The 17,363-nt window shown below is 37.2% G+C and overlaps 1 protein-coding gene across 1 annotated transcript; it reads left to right on the top strand.

Moving 5' to 3' along the window:
* The first annotated feature begins 46 nt into the window (after positions 1 to 46).
* On the top strand, positions 47 to 9,053 carry LYAR (Ly1 antibody reactive). The gene is made up of 9 exons (XM_059471075.1): positions 47 to 128; positions 712 to 879; positions 1,188 to 1,302; positions 3,244 to 3,351; positions 4,735 to 4,818; positions 6,378 to 6,714; positions 7,004 to 7,108; positions 7,962 to 8,047; positions 8,363 to 9,053. Exons 2-9 carry the CDS (start codon positions 758 to 760, stop codon positions 8,495 to 8,497), a joined length of 1,092 nt encoding a protein of 363 aa, XP_059327058.1. The 5' UTR covers positions 47 to 128; positions 712 to 757; the 3' UTR covers positions 8,498 to 9,053.
* The last annotated feature ends 8,310 nt before the right edge of the window (positions 9,054 to 17,363 follow it).

Below are 17,363 nucleotides of genomic sequence, written 5' to 3'. Positions count from 1 at the left end.
GCCGATCCCTCCCCTTCCCGTTGCCCTTCCCGTTCCGGTGCGCGGGGCGGCGGCAGCGCAGGCGCGGGGCGGCCAGGCCGGAGGGGCCGGTGCGGCACGTGCCGCGCGGGGCGGCGGCCGCTGCTGAGGTGCGGGGGAAGGGGAATGGGAGCGGGAGGAGAACGGGAACGGGAGCGGGAGCGGCACGGCTGCTGCCGCCCAGGAGCTCGGCTGGCGGCCACGCCGGGCTTCCCAAGCCGTGCGGCCCGGTCACCCCTCAGCGTTACCGCTCGGCGGGGCCCGCCGACACCGGTGTGCAGCTGCGGGGAGCGGGATGGAGCGGCGCGGTCCCGCAGGGGAAGGGAGCGGGACAGGGAACGCCGCCTGCGTGTATCGGCGTGGGCGCGGTACGGGGGTCACCGGTGCAGGAGTTACAGGTGGTTTCTCCGTTCGGGCGATGGGTTCGGGGGTTACCGGGTTCGGGGGTTACCGGGTTCGGGTGATGGGTTCGGGCGTTACCAGTTCCCTGCTGGCGTGGCGGATGCAGGGATTGCTGGTTCCCGGTACTGCTCTCCCCTGCTCTCACGGAGGGCATCAGGGGGAAGGAACTCTTGCACGTTCTGCACCGCGCTGCTCACCCTGGCCGTCAGTGGGTGCACGGGTGTGTTTCGCTTCGGCCCTCCAGGTGTTTCTTTCAAGCTGTGAATTAAGATAATCTTCTTGTATTCCTAGAGCTGCGCTTCTGTGGGAAGGAAGAGGCTCCTGACCGCTCGCCACCATGGTGGTTTTCACGTGCAATGCCTGTGGAGAAGCCGTGAAGAAAGCACAGGTTGAAAAGCATGTGAACATCTGCAGAAACTGTCAGTGCCTGTCTTGCATGGATTGTGGCAAGGATTTCTGGTATGTAAAGAATGGGAAATAACCTTGCTCACTCTGCAGACTCACTTGCTCACTCTTGTCACAAATGCAAGAGATGCAAGTCAGAAATTTTCAGTGAAAGCTGTAGCATGACAGCAATGCCTGTGGTCTTACAAGCACGTACTTTAAGCACATCACATTTTAATAATTTAAACGTTGACAATAATAAGGTTTAAATAATCTGTTCATTTAAATAATCTATTACTTCAGCTTGTTGGTTGGCTAAGTGTTGCACAGTTTGAGGAGTGAAGCGTTTCAGTGACCTGTGGTTAAAAATCTCTTCTACCCAGGGGTGATGACTATAAGGAACACATCAAGTGTGTAAGTGAAGACCAGAAATATGGTGGGAAAGGCTTTGAAGCCAAAGCTAGCAAAGGAGATGCTAAACAGCAGGAGTGGATTCAGGTATGGTTTATACTGTATACACCTACCGTAACTATTGTCTGTAATTATCAAAGATAGAAAAGAGCCTGTACTGGCTCAAGCCAGAGATCTGTTTTTACCAATATCCCCAGCTGTCTGTTGGTGTTTCCTTGATAGGTCTGTGTTTGTCCTGGTAAGAAATGTGGTTTTTGTTTTGAATCTATATCTTACTGGTTTGGTTTAGTGTAATGTTCCCAACTGCATACAAAGAGACATTGGTAGTTGTCAGTCCCTTTTGTGCCCTTTATGCTTTTGTAGACCTCTGTCAGGCACTCCTCCTCATCTCATATTCTTTGTTCAAGGTTCAAAAATCCTACCCTGCTTAGTTGTTCTTCATGTGTAAATTAGATCTTTGGGTTTTCTAAAATCTTCCCACTCTACTGTATGCTTGTGAAATGCTGTTCAAGATATAAGAGAACCATAGATTTACCACGTGTCATAATTATGTTTTCTGTGTCCTTTATTCCTTTCTAACTATTATTGGTCAGTTAACCTACTCTTGGGTGTTTTTTTTGTTTGGTTTTTTTTTACACTGCTGCTGATCATTGTGCTGGCATTTTCATGGCATTGGCTATTTTAACCCTGAGATACTGTATCTAAGCTCCAATGGTCAACTAAAGTCTGCCATTTTAGATGTGAAATTAGGATTGCTTTTCCCTTTCTTCTTGCTTTGAGTGAATTTGTGTTGAAGGCATTTCACCTTTTTATTCACCTTATTAGTCACTCATTTTCTTAAGATCTTTCTGGAATCCTCATAGTTCTCATTCTAAACAGCTTCATATCATAGGGAAAATTTTCTGTCCTCTTGTCAGATATTTTGTAAATATGTTGAACAGGAGAAGCTCCAGCATGGATAGAAATATTTCCTACTCTTTCTGTCTTACACAAGAATCTACTCTCTTATGGCTTTACTTCAAAGGTTTTGGAAGGACCTCAAACACATATTTAAAACCTCATTAGCAGTAAGTTAGATCACATTTATGCATGGAATTGTTGTTTCTATCAAGTAGAATACATCCTAAGAAGGTGCTAAGCTACATGCATGCTTGAAGCATGTGATGAATACCATTAAAGTCAGAGATGAGTGCTTTTGTTGAGATTGAACACTGTTTGGGGACATTTGTAAAGGCAGCATGATGTGAGTGTTGGTGCTTACTGAGCATTGGTAGCCTGCTTCAATAGTAAGTAATTCTTACACTGAAGGATGAGGGATTAGCAGTCACCTTTTTCTGAGTCTTAACATATTCACAAGCCTTTCAGTCACCAGGTGTTCAGAAGTACAGGAAGGCTCTGCAGTGTCCAGTGGCTGCACTCTAAGAACTGGGGAGCCCAGAGCCTTTGTCCCCCACAAGCAGCAGTGCTGTTCGAGGGGCTGCCATGAGGCCCTGGTCTAACCTCTCTCCTCTCATGCTGACACCCATAGCACAGGAATGTCCAGGGCTGTCATATAGGGATAAATGCTTGTTGAAGCTGGCACTGCTGCCAGAAGAAATGCATGTCAGCTGTGGCATCAAAAGTAAGCCTGATTTTTCATAATTAACTCCAAAACCAAAAAGCTTCTTTTCTTAATGCAGGTCTTTTTCATGCTGCAAGAATCCCTTCTGTGATATAGTTACTTTAGTTGGAAATGTTTTTATTACAGTTTGTAACTTATCAGAAAGCACTGATGAGCAATCCTGCTTACCTCTGCTTACTACATAGGTATAAATGTTTATATAGATAATTTTGACACATTTAATGAGTAGTGATAGAACCAAAGATCAGTGTTTTTCTTATGTTTTTTGAGCATTTCCTATGAACAGACGATACCAGCTGTAGGTGCTGGGTGATTTCTGCCCAGTGTATTTCAGACTTGCACACCTGATATGTACCATTTGATTCTTATGCTGCTGTGCTGATTTAATTCTGTTTTTCTTCATTCAGAAAATTCACGAGGTAATGAAGAAGCCCAACATAAGCCCCAAAGTGCGGAACATTTTGGAGCAAATACGTGCCTTTGATAACATTCCAAGAAAAAAAGTAAAGTTTCAGGTATGTTTTAATAGAGATTTGCAGTTATCTGTGCAGTGAAGACAAAAATAGACTTTTTTAGGGGCTGCTACTCTCTTTTAATAAAGGTGGAACAAATTACTTAGTTGGGCATTTGTACAGATTGTGTAATAACTGAATTTCAAATAGGCAGTGTTTGTAAAATTTGCTTTAAATGACTCTTGGTCTGCCAGTTTAATTAGGTGTTAAGTCAGAGACTTGCATTTTAACCTTAATCTCCATATGTAGGTTTGTTCTGTTTTCAATACCTTTCTTTTTTGACTATTTGCTATTTCTATTGAATGCCCAAATTCTTATACATACTTTTAAAGATTTCTTATTTCCTTGGCTTTGTTTTTTTCCTGAAGGCAAGGTCCTGTTTTGAGGGTTTTCCTGTTACTCAGTATTCTGACACTCTCCTGCTCTGCATGCTTCACTAAAGTAAATTACAGATGTGGAGAATTTACTGTGTAAAGAATTTCATTAAAAGTGAAGAATTACTCACAAATGGGCCTTTCCCCCCCCCCCCCCTCTGTTCTTTGCCTCAGATTGTGAGGCTGAGAGAAGATCAGCCTTGCTTCCAAAGCACTCAAATAGAACTTATAGAGCTGTGGTGAAATTGCTGCTAGCAAGCTGAGGGTTAGACTGTTTCCCTACAGGATTAATGTTCTGAGCAGGAAAACTAGTATTTTCCAGATCCTCTCCTCTTGATAAGATACATTGCAGTAGAAGATCAAAAGTTTTTGCAGTTAATTGTTTCAATTTACTAATACACATTTCCTAGGGTTTTTATTGCAATGCAGAAATCTTTACATTACATTTAACAATGAATTCCACGTTTCTAAAAGTTGATCTCTTGCAGATAGTGTGAACAGCATAATTTACTGCTATATTTTCATTTTCGCCAGGAACACGTGCAATAACCCAAACAACTTTGAAATGTTTGCATTGAGCTGTTTGCTTAAATTATACTTTCTTGTAATAAACTAAGATGTCTATTTAGGAGTGTGACCATATGTCCAGTACAAAATAAATAAGATATAAATAAGATCAGATCATTAATGTTTTAACTCATGGGAACAGTCAGAAGATTTGGAGAGACCTTAACATAGCCATTTGTATCAAAAAGCTTCAGGACTATCTTTTGTATATATTTACCACTTGGGGAGGCAATTGGTGTAGCCTTCTAACAGTTCCTAGACATTACACAAAATAATTCAGCAAAGAGGCTTGAGATATATAATAGGAGTAACCTCTAACCAGATCTTAGACAAAAGCAGTGATTTGATTCTTAAATGAAAAATAAAAAACAAGAACCAGTTATATTGCAATAAAGAAATCAAATTGGAGGATATTTTCAATTATTATTGTTTTTTCTATGCACAGAATTGGATCAAGAACAGTTTGAGAATTAATGACAGCAATTTGCAAGATCAGGTGTGGGGTGTTTTCTCAGAAGCAACCAGAAATGTAAGTGTAACTGGAGGTACATTATAAAATGGGAATGCACTCCAAATGTTTGAAGGAAAACCTTTCAGACTCCCTTTGTAGATGTTAGTGGAAACATTGTCTCCCATAGTTCCAACAGATTATGTTATGATGTAATATTTCTCGACTAAATTGTTAATTTGTGGAACACAGAACTGTTGCTGAAGTTGTTCATACTGAGAAAGTTGTGATTGAAAATTTGGACGTGGTGACACGATTGTGCCATGATAATCAGAAGGCTAATTTATGCTACTATAAAAAGGGAAAAGCTCTGCCTTTATCTTTGTTCCAATCTTCTATCACTCACTAAGATGGAATAAGACACCTTTCAGAGTTTATTGGTCTCAAATTTATGTGTATTGGAGTGAGAAATTTGCAAGCACATAGTTTACCTATTCATTAGTGGGGCAAGAAATCCTCCAGTTTGTGATGCAAGTTCCTCCCATTCCTTTGTCCAAATTGTGGCCTCACTCTTTTGTCACTGACCTTTTGCCAGTGCCTAATTCTTTGTGTTTTGGTAGGGTGTTGTTTATTTGCATCTATTGCTGCTACTCAAGAGCTGTTGGAGAAGCTCATTTCTCAGCTGAGTAAAGATGCTCTCCCCCCTTTCACCCAAATTCTTTTGAGGAAGAGTAGGCAAAGCTTTGGCATTATCCCCTCTTGATGATGCTTTGTGTTTCTGATTTGATGATTCCAGTTAAGTTTATTTGCAGTTTTTCTGAGGAATCCAAATGTAAGAGCCAGGAAAGAAAGAAGCACATTTAGTAAAGGATGGAACATAACATAAATTCTGAACACTGTTTTGCTGGAGCATTAATACTGAGTTTATACAACTTCACTAAAGTCATAAGCAGTTCTCCCTTGACTTACACTAATTTATAAGAGGTCTTCAATCTGAAAACCTTTTATTTAAACACAAATGTAAACAATTACTGTTCATAGAGCATAGCATTAAAATAAATTATATAACACAGCATTTCAATTCACTTTTAAGAAATCTTAAAAAGATCTTAAAATATGATTGGTAATACATACCTTGAAGTGTATATACTTAATTGGAATTCTCAAGCAGGAGTGCCTTTTTTAGCACCATGTCATAATGGTTTGTTGTCCCAGACACATTCAAGACAGGATGGCAAAAGAGATTATTACTCAAGGGCTGTGTATTTGGGAATAAGTTCTGCATCTTGCTGTAATGTGCTGTAGTTTTGTTTGTGTAAATTAAAGAGCTGTCACTTCCTTAATTACGTTTAACAAATAATTTAAAACACAATAGACACTTACTTCAACTAGGAATTACATATATTGTAAGATAATATTTCTCCTGTGATGTTCATTAGCATTTGGTCTGTTAAGTTAAAAGAATGAAGCACATTAGTTCACTGGTGCTGCTTCTCAGGTAACTGGTAACATCATATGTGAGCAATTTAAATTATTTCAGGATATCAGTGTTGTGAACAGTTACCAATGATCTAGTAGAGGAAAGTTGCAATGTCAAAAAGCACATTTGAAAACTGTAATTATCTTTCTTTCAACAAAAGACTTCAAATGAAAAGGAACAAGACAAACCACAACAGAAGGAAGAGCAGCAGCCTGCAGAAACTGGGGAAAATACAAAGGCAGAAGCAAATGGAATTACAGATGAAAAAACTGAGAGAAAAAAGAATAAGAGGGAACGAAAAGAAGAGAGACAAAAGAATAAAAAGAAGGAGAAAAAAGATCTGAAATTGGAAAACCAGGAAGAAGTAAAAAAGATTAAAAAGTCCAAAAAAGGAAAAGAGACTGTGGAGGATGAATGTGAAATAAATGGAAATGGCAATCACAGTGAAACAGAAGAGGAAACAAATGTAAAGAAACGCAAACATAAACATGTAGAAGGTATCCATCATACAATTTATATTCATGTTCTTTTTGAAGGGGCTTTTTCTCAATTCCACAGCTCAATAAACTACCTACTTTGTAGGCATACTACTACTAAGTAGAATTTTGAAGTAGTGCATAAGATATACAAATTAGATTATTTTTAACAATGACTGTACATTTATTTTATAAAACCTAAACCACTTTGCAAATATAAACTCACGTTAAAAGAACAAAAACTTAAGCCATGTCAGAATTTCTCATTTTAAATCTTTCTTGTGTGTGTTTTGTCCAATTCCATCTCTAGAGGAACCTCATACCAAAACAAAGAGAATGAAAACTGAAAGCATTTCAGAAGACATGGAAACAGAAGACGTCAATGACAATGAAGAAAATGTGGGAACAGATAAAGGTATTTTTAAAAGAACAATTTAGATTGTTACAAAACTACTCTGGAAAAGACCTAATGCTATAAACACAGCTTCTGTAGCAAGCCATGATATAAATTGTGCCTCAGCATACATGAATGTGTGTATACTCAGTATACACATCTGTTCCAGAGTAAGTAGCCTGTGCTACTCTTAACACCTGATAATGAATTACTTCTCTAATTTGTTGTTTGTGCTGTGCTGGCAGCCTTTGGCTGTGCTTGATTCCAGTGGACACTGATGTTTCACCACAGTGGATCTCTTTCCCTGCTGCCATGCCCATTAGACAGCACAACAAAAAGGGTAACAACTCTTAGACCTCTTGGTATCTCTCATATCCCCATTTTTGCTCAGTGAATCATAAATTGGACCTTAGTTTATGCTTACATAAACCTACTTCTGCCTATCACCTGTCCTGCTCTGACTGTGTTTGAACATACAGATCATTTATTTATAACTACCAATTAATGACCTCTGAAGGTGGTATGGTCAAATTTGACTGCCTTTGATTTAAGTGTGAAAAGACAGGATCTTAACTATCCCCGCATTAAGAGTTTCTGCTTAATAGCTGAAGTGCACAAGTTAAGTAAAAACAATTGTGACCCCTGTTGTTCAAGTACTGTGGTGATTCTTCATCTGCATTCCATTTTATATTCAGGAACAGCTGATGACTTTTATGCTTAAGACACCCTCCTGTTGTAGGTTCAGTCAGTTAACAACTGTTGTGGTAGCCAAACTGATTCCAAAATAAGGAGATTGATGGCTGATTACTAGCAGAGAAGAAGACCCAGAATACCTCCTTTCACTAACAGTGTTGTACATTTAATTATTTCCTAGGTAAATTCAACTGGAAGGGAACCATCAAAGCAGTTCTGAAACAGGCTCCAGACAATGAAATTTCAATTAAGAAACTAAGAAAAAAGGTACTGTACAACATGGTTTTTTTTAGTCTCCTATGGTCTTGTGAATTTATTTGTGTAATGCCGAAGCTCAGAAAATTCTGGATTGCATAAACAAAAAGTTCAACATTTTTAGTGGGATATCAATTAACAGAATGTCAGCTGAAGGACAGGTTTTTTATTGCTTACTGAATTACACAGGAAATTCAGTGCTAGTTCTGGAAAGGAATAATAGCACAATAGCTTCCATAGCACTTTTAATGCAGTAATGTAAATGTGTTATTGCTTCCAATGGAATTATAGTCACAGACTAAAAACCTTTTCTCTGTCTTTGTGCAGGTGATAGCTCAATATTACGCAGTAGCTGGTGAACGTCACAAAACAGAAGAGGACATCCTAGCCATCTTCAATAAGAAAGTGAATAGCAATCCTAAATTTAGAGTTCTAAAGGACAAAGTGAAACTTGTGAAATAAACAGTTTGCATACTTCTTGTGAAATAAAGTACTTTCCATAGCTGTTGCATTTTAATCTTGCAGATGGAGTGATACTCTTCTGTGAGCTGTACAAATACTATGCATTGGTATCAATTTGAATTGTGTATGTGGAAGCAGAATTTAACTTTTAATACTGGATCCCTGCCCTTTTTCTAGATTTATCACAGAACCTTTTTCAGATATTTTATTTTTTGATTTTATGGAAAATGTATATTTTTGGTACAAGTTTTAAGAGGCATTGAAAATAATTGCTGGCCTACTGTATTAAAGTTCTCCCAGTAATTAATATAATTTATAGGCATGAATGTTTTTCAGGACCTGGGTTGTGTGGCTTTTTGCAGGAACTGTTTTTGAAAGCAAATAGGATTTTCATATTCAGAAACCCACTGTGGAATAAATGTTTTGTCATGCTAAAACTCAAAATGGTATGGCTGATACCCACTTTATGCACTGTGGATAGTGTATGCAGCCTTTAATAAACTGTTGATTCTGTGTTGTAAAATGCATAAATAAAGTGTCAGATTTGTGTATGCAATATTGCACATTCAGTGAAAATCTAAAAACTGTGTTTTTAGATATGCGTTTTTAGATTAGATTCTGTATATGCAATCCTACTGAAAGTCTTGATTAGTAATGCAATAGACTTCAATAGAAGTGGTTACATGGACTGAAAATTGACTGATGAGATAGATTACTTTAAAATACAAGCTTAAATATAATGAATCTTGTCACTTTATAATTGCATAATAAATCCACAAATTATGCATGCTTTGAAGAGGCTGTTGTATTGCTGTCACCAAAACAATGTAGCTAGGCTAGAAATGTTACAGGTAAGGGACAAAGCTGCCTGACATTTTGTAGGTTTTTACTTAATGGTAAAATTACTTCCATGTAGGAAGTTTCCTATTATGATATACTCTGTTAAAAACAGCATTATAAAGCACTCAGTCATATGGTGCTTTTAAAAACTGCTTAGTGATTTCAAGCAGGTACACTTCTATAAAACTCCATGGTAAAAATATTTAAATTTATAGAAATATTAACTATATTAAAGGTATAAATACTAAAAATTCACTGTGATACACTGGGTTCAGTTTTTTTGAGTACATATTTGTCTCACTGTAAAGGTTGCAAGAAAGGACATAATGAATTTAAGGTGTTAGTTGTTTGTTGAAGCTATGCAACAGTTGTTTTTATTCAGTCTAACAGATAAGCAGAATCTTGGATCCTATCATTGCAGAGTTCTGGTGTCTGATGCTCAGGGTTTACTGCAGTGATCACTGAATGAAGCAAAGCAGCAGGTTAAGTATTCAAACATCATGGTTCAGCTGAAAGCTGGGAATAAGGAATATCAAATCAATAGCATGCAGATGATCTATCAGAGTAGGATGTGACCTTGTAATTTGCTTTCCTGCTTTAACTATTATCACTCTTTAAGGTTCAAGCAGTGTACTCCCCTGTGCATTGCCATGGTTGGGTTAGTGATGCCTGTGTGGAGTAATAAACATGCTGTAAATTATTATTCCCCTCCCTATCTAAAGGGTAAAGCAGCACCAGCTGATGTTCAGTTTTTTCCCCTCATGTTTTGGCACACATGAATCTAATGCTTGCCTCTATTTGTCAGTCATTAGTGGGAGTCTGTTGCAAGTAAGCCGTTATAATTACAATAATATCACCTCAGTGTGTGTTGCTGCAGTATTACCTTTCCTGCTCTGTTGGCAGAAAGAGGGGGGGCAGTATGCTTTGTAGGCATATTTTTCTTTCTGGGTGTTCCTGGCAATACTGTAGTATGGTCATATCTGTAATATGTAATGAAATATGGTAAGTAACATTTAGTATGGTAGATGAGTCTATGCCTTTAATTGTAGAAGGCTCCAAGTGCTACTCCAGTCCATGCATAGTTGCATTATTGACATGCAGCTCTCCAGTGAAAAAAATCCCAGACTTAGATGTTTTTTCATTAGACAATTAATGAAGTACTCAAGAGGATTGAATTTCACTTTTCCCCTTGCAACAGGTCTGGACTTTAATTTACTCCTTGCAAATAATGATGTCTTGATCAGATTGAATTTACTTCAAATTTGGTGGTAATTGTTTCAGAGGGAGGCATAATCCCTCAGAGATCATTGAGAATCCTTCAAGAAGACAGAAAACTAGCAGGACCTCCCTAATTTCTATTCAATAATTAAGCAGCATATTTACCAGTATTGTTTTAATCCAGAAAATGTTTTAGTGATTTTCTAAACAGCATAAAATAGGTCCATAATTATACCTTACTGTTAAAATTTTCTTTTCTAAAATATTGTATTGAGAAGTGAGTGTCTTTGTGGCAGGGTGAGGAAGGGAGAAATTAGAAAACTGTTTAAAGCTAGTGGCTTTCATTATAACTATAGCATAAGCACTTAAGCAGGGACTTTAATCAGTGGAAGAAAAAAGCTTCAAAGGACAGCTACTTATTTGTTGTGCTCAGCCCTCCACTGTGCTGGTGCATTAGAGTAGTTCATTCTTTCTCCAGTGAAAACAGATCCTCCCACCTGGTGCTATAATCCAATTGCATCAGGATAATGTAGTCAGAGCCCTACATGAGTAGTGGCTCATAGCTGATGACCACAGGATACAGAGACCCAATACATGATTTCATTCAGAAACTTTTAAGGCTGTAACACTCACCCTTATTAAGGAAATAAGAGAGCAAATATTAAAGTTTTTGTGCAAGATAAGTGAAAAAAGGCATATTGTTCTGTACATTGAGCTGTGTTCACAGGTTACAAGATATCTCAGTCAATATATTCAACATTTACCCCTTTTTTCTCCCAGATTAGCCTTTAAGAAAAAAACAGGAATAAGTCCTCTAAGTTTCTTTTCTGCTCTGTCAGCCAAGAAAAGCTGCATATTATGTTTCCCATTAGTGCTTTTACAGGAAGTATTACTTTATATTGAATTCTAAATTCCACTTGGACTAGAAGAAGTTTTATTAGTAACTTTCCTTTATACTTTTAAGATACAGTTCCTTTTACCCCTGGTAATCTGCTGCTTCTCTTTGCAATTCTTGGATGTAATTCCTTTTGCACCTGAATCCTCATGCTTTTATGCTCTCAAGCAGCAAAGGCTGAAAAACCTTCAAGCTTTTTGCTTAGATTGGACTTTTTTCTTCAAGATTGCAGATCATAGATCTTAGTCCTTTCCAAACACATCTTTTATCTTTTAAAATTTATTCTAGAAGATTTAGAATTGTCCAGTCTTTTGTGTGTTTTGCCCTTCTCATTAGAATCTTTTAGTAGAAACTGCTCTTGCTACACAACTTCAGCTACCTCAGCTACAGCAGCAGTAAAATACTGGCTTCCAACAGAAGTAGTTTTATAGTTCCTGAAACTACTTGAAAGTAACAGAAGACCAGAAATCATGTCTTGATGCCTGCCCACCCATTAAACCCCTCTTCTCAAGCTTCTATATGGAATGCATTAGTACAAAATTAGTATAAAAAGCCTAATTAAGGCCTGATTACAGTCAAGCTCAACTCACATACACTTGGTTTACCAGAAAAAAGGTACTTTTAAACATAATGGGATCTTCCTCTCAGGCAGCATGAAATCCTCTTGAAAGTATTCAGAACACTGCATCTCACTTAGGTGACAAAGAAAAAGAACCAGAATAAAAAAGAACCAGAATTCTGCCTGCATTGCAGATGGCTCAAACCACACTTCTGTTCCTTGAAGTAGCCACAAAATGAACTTCCACCATCCAGCCATTAATGTATAAACTCAAAGCACTAAGTGCACCTTTGTACTCTAATTTTTTGCCCTTCTGCTGGCCTTTTCTCTTGATGAGAAGGAATTCCAGAAGGAATACACACCTATTGACACTGTACAGTATCCATACATGGCAAAGGCTCATGTTTTCTGTGGATGAGACAGGACCAGGATTTTCTCCCAGACTGTTCTTTCTTACCATGTCTTATACCATGAAAATGTCTTTCCTCTTGCTTCTTGCTCCTACAGTTTTGTTCCAGGTGTTATGCCTTTGAAAGTTTCAGCTTTTTTTTTTTTGGTGAACTTTCAGTACCAGAAGTTGTTCCAGAGGTTAGCACTGGGTAAGTTTTCCATGAGAAGAAAAAATTGAACTCAGCTGATGTTCTTAAGATCTGTTTATGTTATGCAGATTAGCCAGAACAGTAATGGGAATTTTGCAATCATCCTCTAGCCAAAAATTCAAATTGCTGAATTCAGTCTTTATAAAGGAAACATCTTTCTCTTCCTGTCTGTCTTGGACAGTTTAATACTCAGTGTTCCTTCTAACTCTGTTGTCCAATTAATTACAATACCTGTTCAAAAGACATGAAAAATTGACCCTACAGAATATGTAAGTGGCAATAGACTGTGAAGGACACAAAGAAAACCTTCACTGTGAATGAAGCATGTAAGAGCTTTGGTTTGTTGTTTTTTTTTTTTCAAGACTCCACAGAAACAGCATGAGCTGAATCCCACAATACACAGCGAGGAGATGTTGCTATGCTGAACTGTACTTTCCAATCTTGTTAACAGAGAGAACCACTGCTTTAGTACATCAGTCAAATCACAAGCAGTGGTGGCACTAGACATCTCCAAAACCATAGTTAAAATTCTATCACAGCCCAAAATAATGCTAACCTCCACCAACAGAGAAATAGTGTCACACCAAAAGAGACTAATACTTCTGTGCAGTAAATGTTGAATGATACACTTGATTGCCCATTCCCACAACTGAAAGTTTTTTCCTGTGTGAATTAGGTCTGACATTCAGTATTCAAAAAACATACTTTAGGATGTTCCTAAATGCCCTAAGAATTAAGTTTCATATTGTTACAGATGCATCGTTGCACAGACTTTTTCCTAAGTAAAGAAATCGGTTTCAGTAAGTCCCTCTCTTTCCCACTCTCCCACATCTGGCCATTTGTTTTTGCCTCTCCACCACCCCCTGCATTTTTGCAGGCTTTTAAAACCAGATCAAATCCTCAAACTGAGAGGTATTATATACCACTACTGGGGATTGAGTAGTCAAGAACAATTATAGCTGGAGTATTGCTGCCAAGTGCTTTGTATCATTAAACTGTAGTCTTGGGAAAACATTTTGAGAGCCATTGTACCCCCTCAAGAAAGTAAGCATAGTTAAATGAAACTAAACAAATGGTTTAGAAGGGAGAGAGTAAGAAAATTTACTTAGCTACTTGTAGGAGAATGATTTATACAGATTTATTTTTGATAAATAGGATGAGTTTTGGATATTTGGATAAGTATTTTGGTGTTGTTTGCACAGTTAAAGATGGAAAGAACAGAACAGTCCTCTTATCTTTCAAATGCTGATTATAAAAAGGCAAGTGTCCAACACTAACATCTCTAATCAGGATAACTGAGGGCGAAGATGGTCTTCTATCAAATAAATACTTCACATCAGCTATTTTTTTTCTAATTTGCTGACAACTTTCAAGGTGAGGAATGACATACCTACATAAATTAGATGTCTTCATGTGGTGCATTTTCTTCTGTACTCCTAGATGGCCTCTTCACCTTTTAAACTGCCTTTATCTTTTCTGCTTTCTTTTTCTTCATGAAGTTCAAATGCTTGCATGCTTAAATATAGAGCCTTCTTGGTATCAAGCACGCTATTCTATGTATTGTTTCCTTCCTAAAGGGTCAATCCAAGGCTGCACTGCAATTTAATACTCGCATGAGAATTCAGCTTGAGTTCAGGAGTTTGTATATGGACCACATTCAGAGTCAATAGAGTTTTACCCAGCAGTTGTTTTTCAGATCTGCATTAAGTTATTCACACCAAATGCTTTTAAGTCCTTTTCCATTGTACTGAATTTAAAACAGTTGAAAGAATGCAAGATGAAAGCAGGGGAATTGTTTGTACTATTTGGAGGCTTTTTTGTTACCTAGATGAGTCAGACAATGTATTTACTTTTTCACCCCGTGTAAGAGCAGATGCACAATAGGTTCAGAAAGGATTGAGAATCTCTACCCATCCAGTCTTTTACTCCTGATAGTGGAAGGTAAGCAGCAGATTACTACTGACTTTATTTAGTTTGTGAACAGAAAACACAGACTATTATAGCACTATTATTTTATTCCTCAAAATGAAAAAATACATCTATATTGTATCCAACCTACTTCAGCTAAAATTTAACATAGGAAGGAGCCCATCCCACTTAGATATGAAATGAAGAAAATTCCAGTCAGGTGTTTTGTGAACAGATAACATTTGGACTAATTTAGCTTTTGATTTCTGTAATAGGGAAAAAGCTATGAAAATTGGCTGGAATATTAGAAAACTAATCTGACTTCCTAAAAGTGAGAATTTAACTGGGAATTCAAACTCTAAATTTTTCATCTACTTGGTCAAGAGACACAAAAAAGCTACCACATTTGTATGCCATTAAGAATTACTTGTAAATTAACATATAACCAACTAGTCACTAAGCAGCAAATATTCAGTAAGCAATAAGAAAATAAAATTCAAAATATCCAAATAGATTCCAAAATTCAGCTTACAACCAAAAAACCTGAATATTTAAAGACATTCAACTAACATACAAAGTATTATTTTCTACTTAAAATAAAAGAATGTGAAGGTGTTGAATTAAGTTCCCAAGATGTGGAAACTGAATCATATTATGTGAGAGTCCGGGATTACAGTTCACGAGAAAATTTCTGCAAGCTCTGCCCTTTGTACATTTCTTTCACTGAAACTTCAAATTCACAAATTTATTTCACAGAGTTTTAACTAAAGTTATCACATCAAGCATCACATTTTAAAATACTTTTTAACTTTCATGACAGTATTGTTAAACATTAACTTGGAAGAATTAATTATCCATAACAGGACCGCTGATTAGATGCTTTGTTAATTATGTTGTTCATTTTGTGACAGTCTCGGTTCAGCTCCTGATCACTATCTATTCTTTGGCAGATTAATAATATCTGAATCAGAGAAGCACTGTGAAAAGATCACAGAAAACATCTCAGCTCTACAAACACAGAACATGAGCGGTCTCAGTTAAGGTCAATAGTGAGCCCAGGAAGGAAGCTCTTATTTCAGCTCCTTGCACAATACCTACTCTGTAGGTAAACAGAAGTGTTCAGTTTAACAACACTGACAGATCTTAACCTTTCCAAGCATACATATTTATTTAATTGCTATGTTTAAATCAAAGATATATCCTATGAATAGCTTTTGCAAAGAAAGTGCATGAAGATTTCCTTTGTTTCTTATTTGAATCACTAAGATGAAAGTGAAGGCTGAGGTAGTCATTTCACTCAAAGGAAATAAAACAAAGAAACCTCTATTTCATTGATAAGAAAGCAGAGCTCTGATCTCCCATGAGCTGCTAACTTCAAAATATTCAACTGAACTACATAAAGAATAATCCCTGTAGTCATAAGGACTGCAGTGTGGTTGGCCCTTATGTGATACATGTTCTAAGGCTGGGAAAACAATTTCTACTTACTATGACACCTCTCACATGAAATTCAGGTGTAAATGAAGGCCTGTCTTTCTGCAGAAAAAGATTTATTTTTTCTGTTCTTGTATCTTTTAGGCTGAATATACTTAAATTCAATGTGCAGTAATAAAGAACAATGAGAACCCCGTTTTCCCTTGTCCCTAGAATCTCAGTCATTAATAAAACACACAATAGTATATTCAGGAAAATACAGTTAGCCAGCAGATTTAGAACTGCTTAAAAACAGTGCAAGTCACAGAAAGTTTAGCTTTTACCCTAATTAGTTTCTACCAGTTAGTTTCTTCCCTTAGGATTGCCTAAAATTAGCGATCTTTTTAGTTTTTTTAGAGTTTACTGATAAAATATGTAATTATTTATCCACAGCCTACATTCCATTCTTTTTTATTTTCCTGTTTTTTCAATATAAAACTACAAAGGAAGCATCTGCAAGGCATTTCTCTTGATAAATGCTGCACAATATGCAAAGGATGCATGTGGTAAGTGAAAATTTAACACATTTCTCATAATCATTGTTTTAATGCAAAATATTTTGCCTCCTGAGAGGAAAAGTACAATCAGGTTATGAAACATTGGATTTTTGAACTTTTACCTATATACAGCCAGTTATTTTGATTTTGGTAAGTAAAACACATGTACTGAAATTAGGTTCTTGTTTCTTCAACCTCCCTGATAATAATCTGAGCTTTCATTGAGTATTTCTACATTTAATCCCACAGTAAAGCTATACGTAACAGCTGCTGTATTGGACAGGTACTTCCACATTGAAGTCAGCAGGATTTTTGCCTCAAGTGGAATGTTTTGCCACCAAATTTTCTCTGAGAAAGCACAGGTTTTGTAACAATCACATGGATCATCTAATTAACCTAATCAATCATTACTATTAGAAACAATTTTCTATTTTAAATGTTTTATGTTAATGGCTTGATCACTGAACACACCCCAGAATATGCAGCACACATATTCACTCTTAATATTCATATTATTCTTATAATGACCAGACCTAAGGTTAACCTTCCAGCAAAATTGAGTAGTTTTGAATTTGTCCGTGTGAGTAAACAAGAAAGCCCAATTGGTTTCAAGGTTTTGTTTTCAGAAACATGCTAATGTGACTTTGTATCTAGCTACGCAGATATCAACTACAGAACTGAAACAATCTATTTTACCATTTTATTAGTTTATTTAACTTTGACATAGTTTGTCTTGCAAATATGTTTATTATTGCAGTTACGAGCTGCAGTCTCGAGTGCTTCAGGATTCCCGTGGCTCTGGAAAGCCCCCAGAGCTCTGCATTTCACAGTCCCACAATATTCCGAGTGGGGAGGGTTCCAGAAGGGTCATGGAATC

Source organism: Ammospiza nelsoni, chromosome 4 (assembly GCF_027579445.1).
Source record: "Ammospiza nelsoni isolate bAmmNel1 chromosome 4, bAmmNel1.pri, whole genome shotgun sequence".
NCBI lineage: Eukaryota > Metazoa > Chordata > Aves > Passeriformes > Passerellidae > Ammospiza > Ammospiza nelsoni.
The sequence above is the reverse complement of the archived record's forward strand: the minus strand, read 5'-3'. Positions and strand labels throughout refer to the sequence as shown.

Coding starts and splice junctions, on each gene's coding strand:
- LYAR (XM_059471075.1), top strand. CDS start 758: ATGGTGGTTTTCACGTGCAATGCCTGTGGAGAAGCCGTGAAGAAAGCA. Junction 1,303..3,243: donor AACAGCAGGAGTGGATTCAG/GTATGGTTTATA, acceptor TTCTTCATTCAG/AAAATTCACGAGGTAATGAA. Junction 3,352..4,734: donor GAAAAAAAGTAAAGTTTCAG/GTATGTTTTAAT, acceptor TTCTATGCACAG/AATTGGATCAAGAACAGTTT.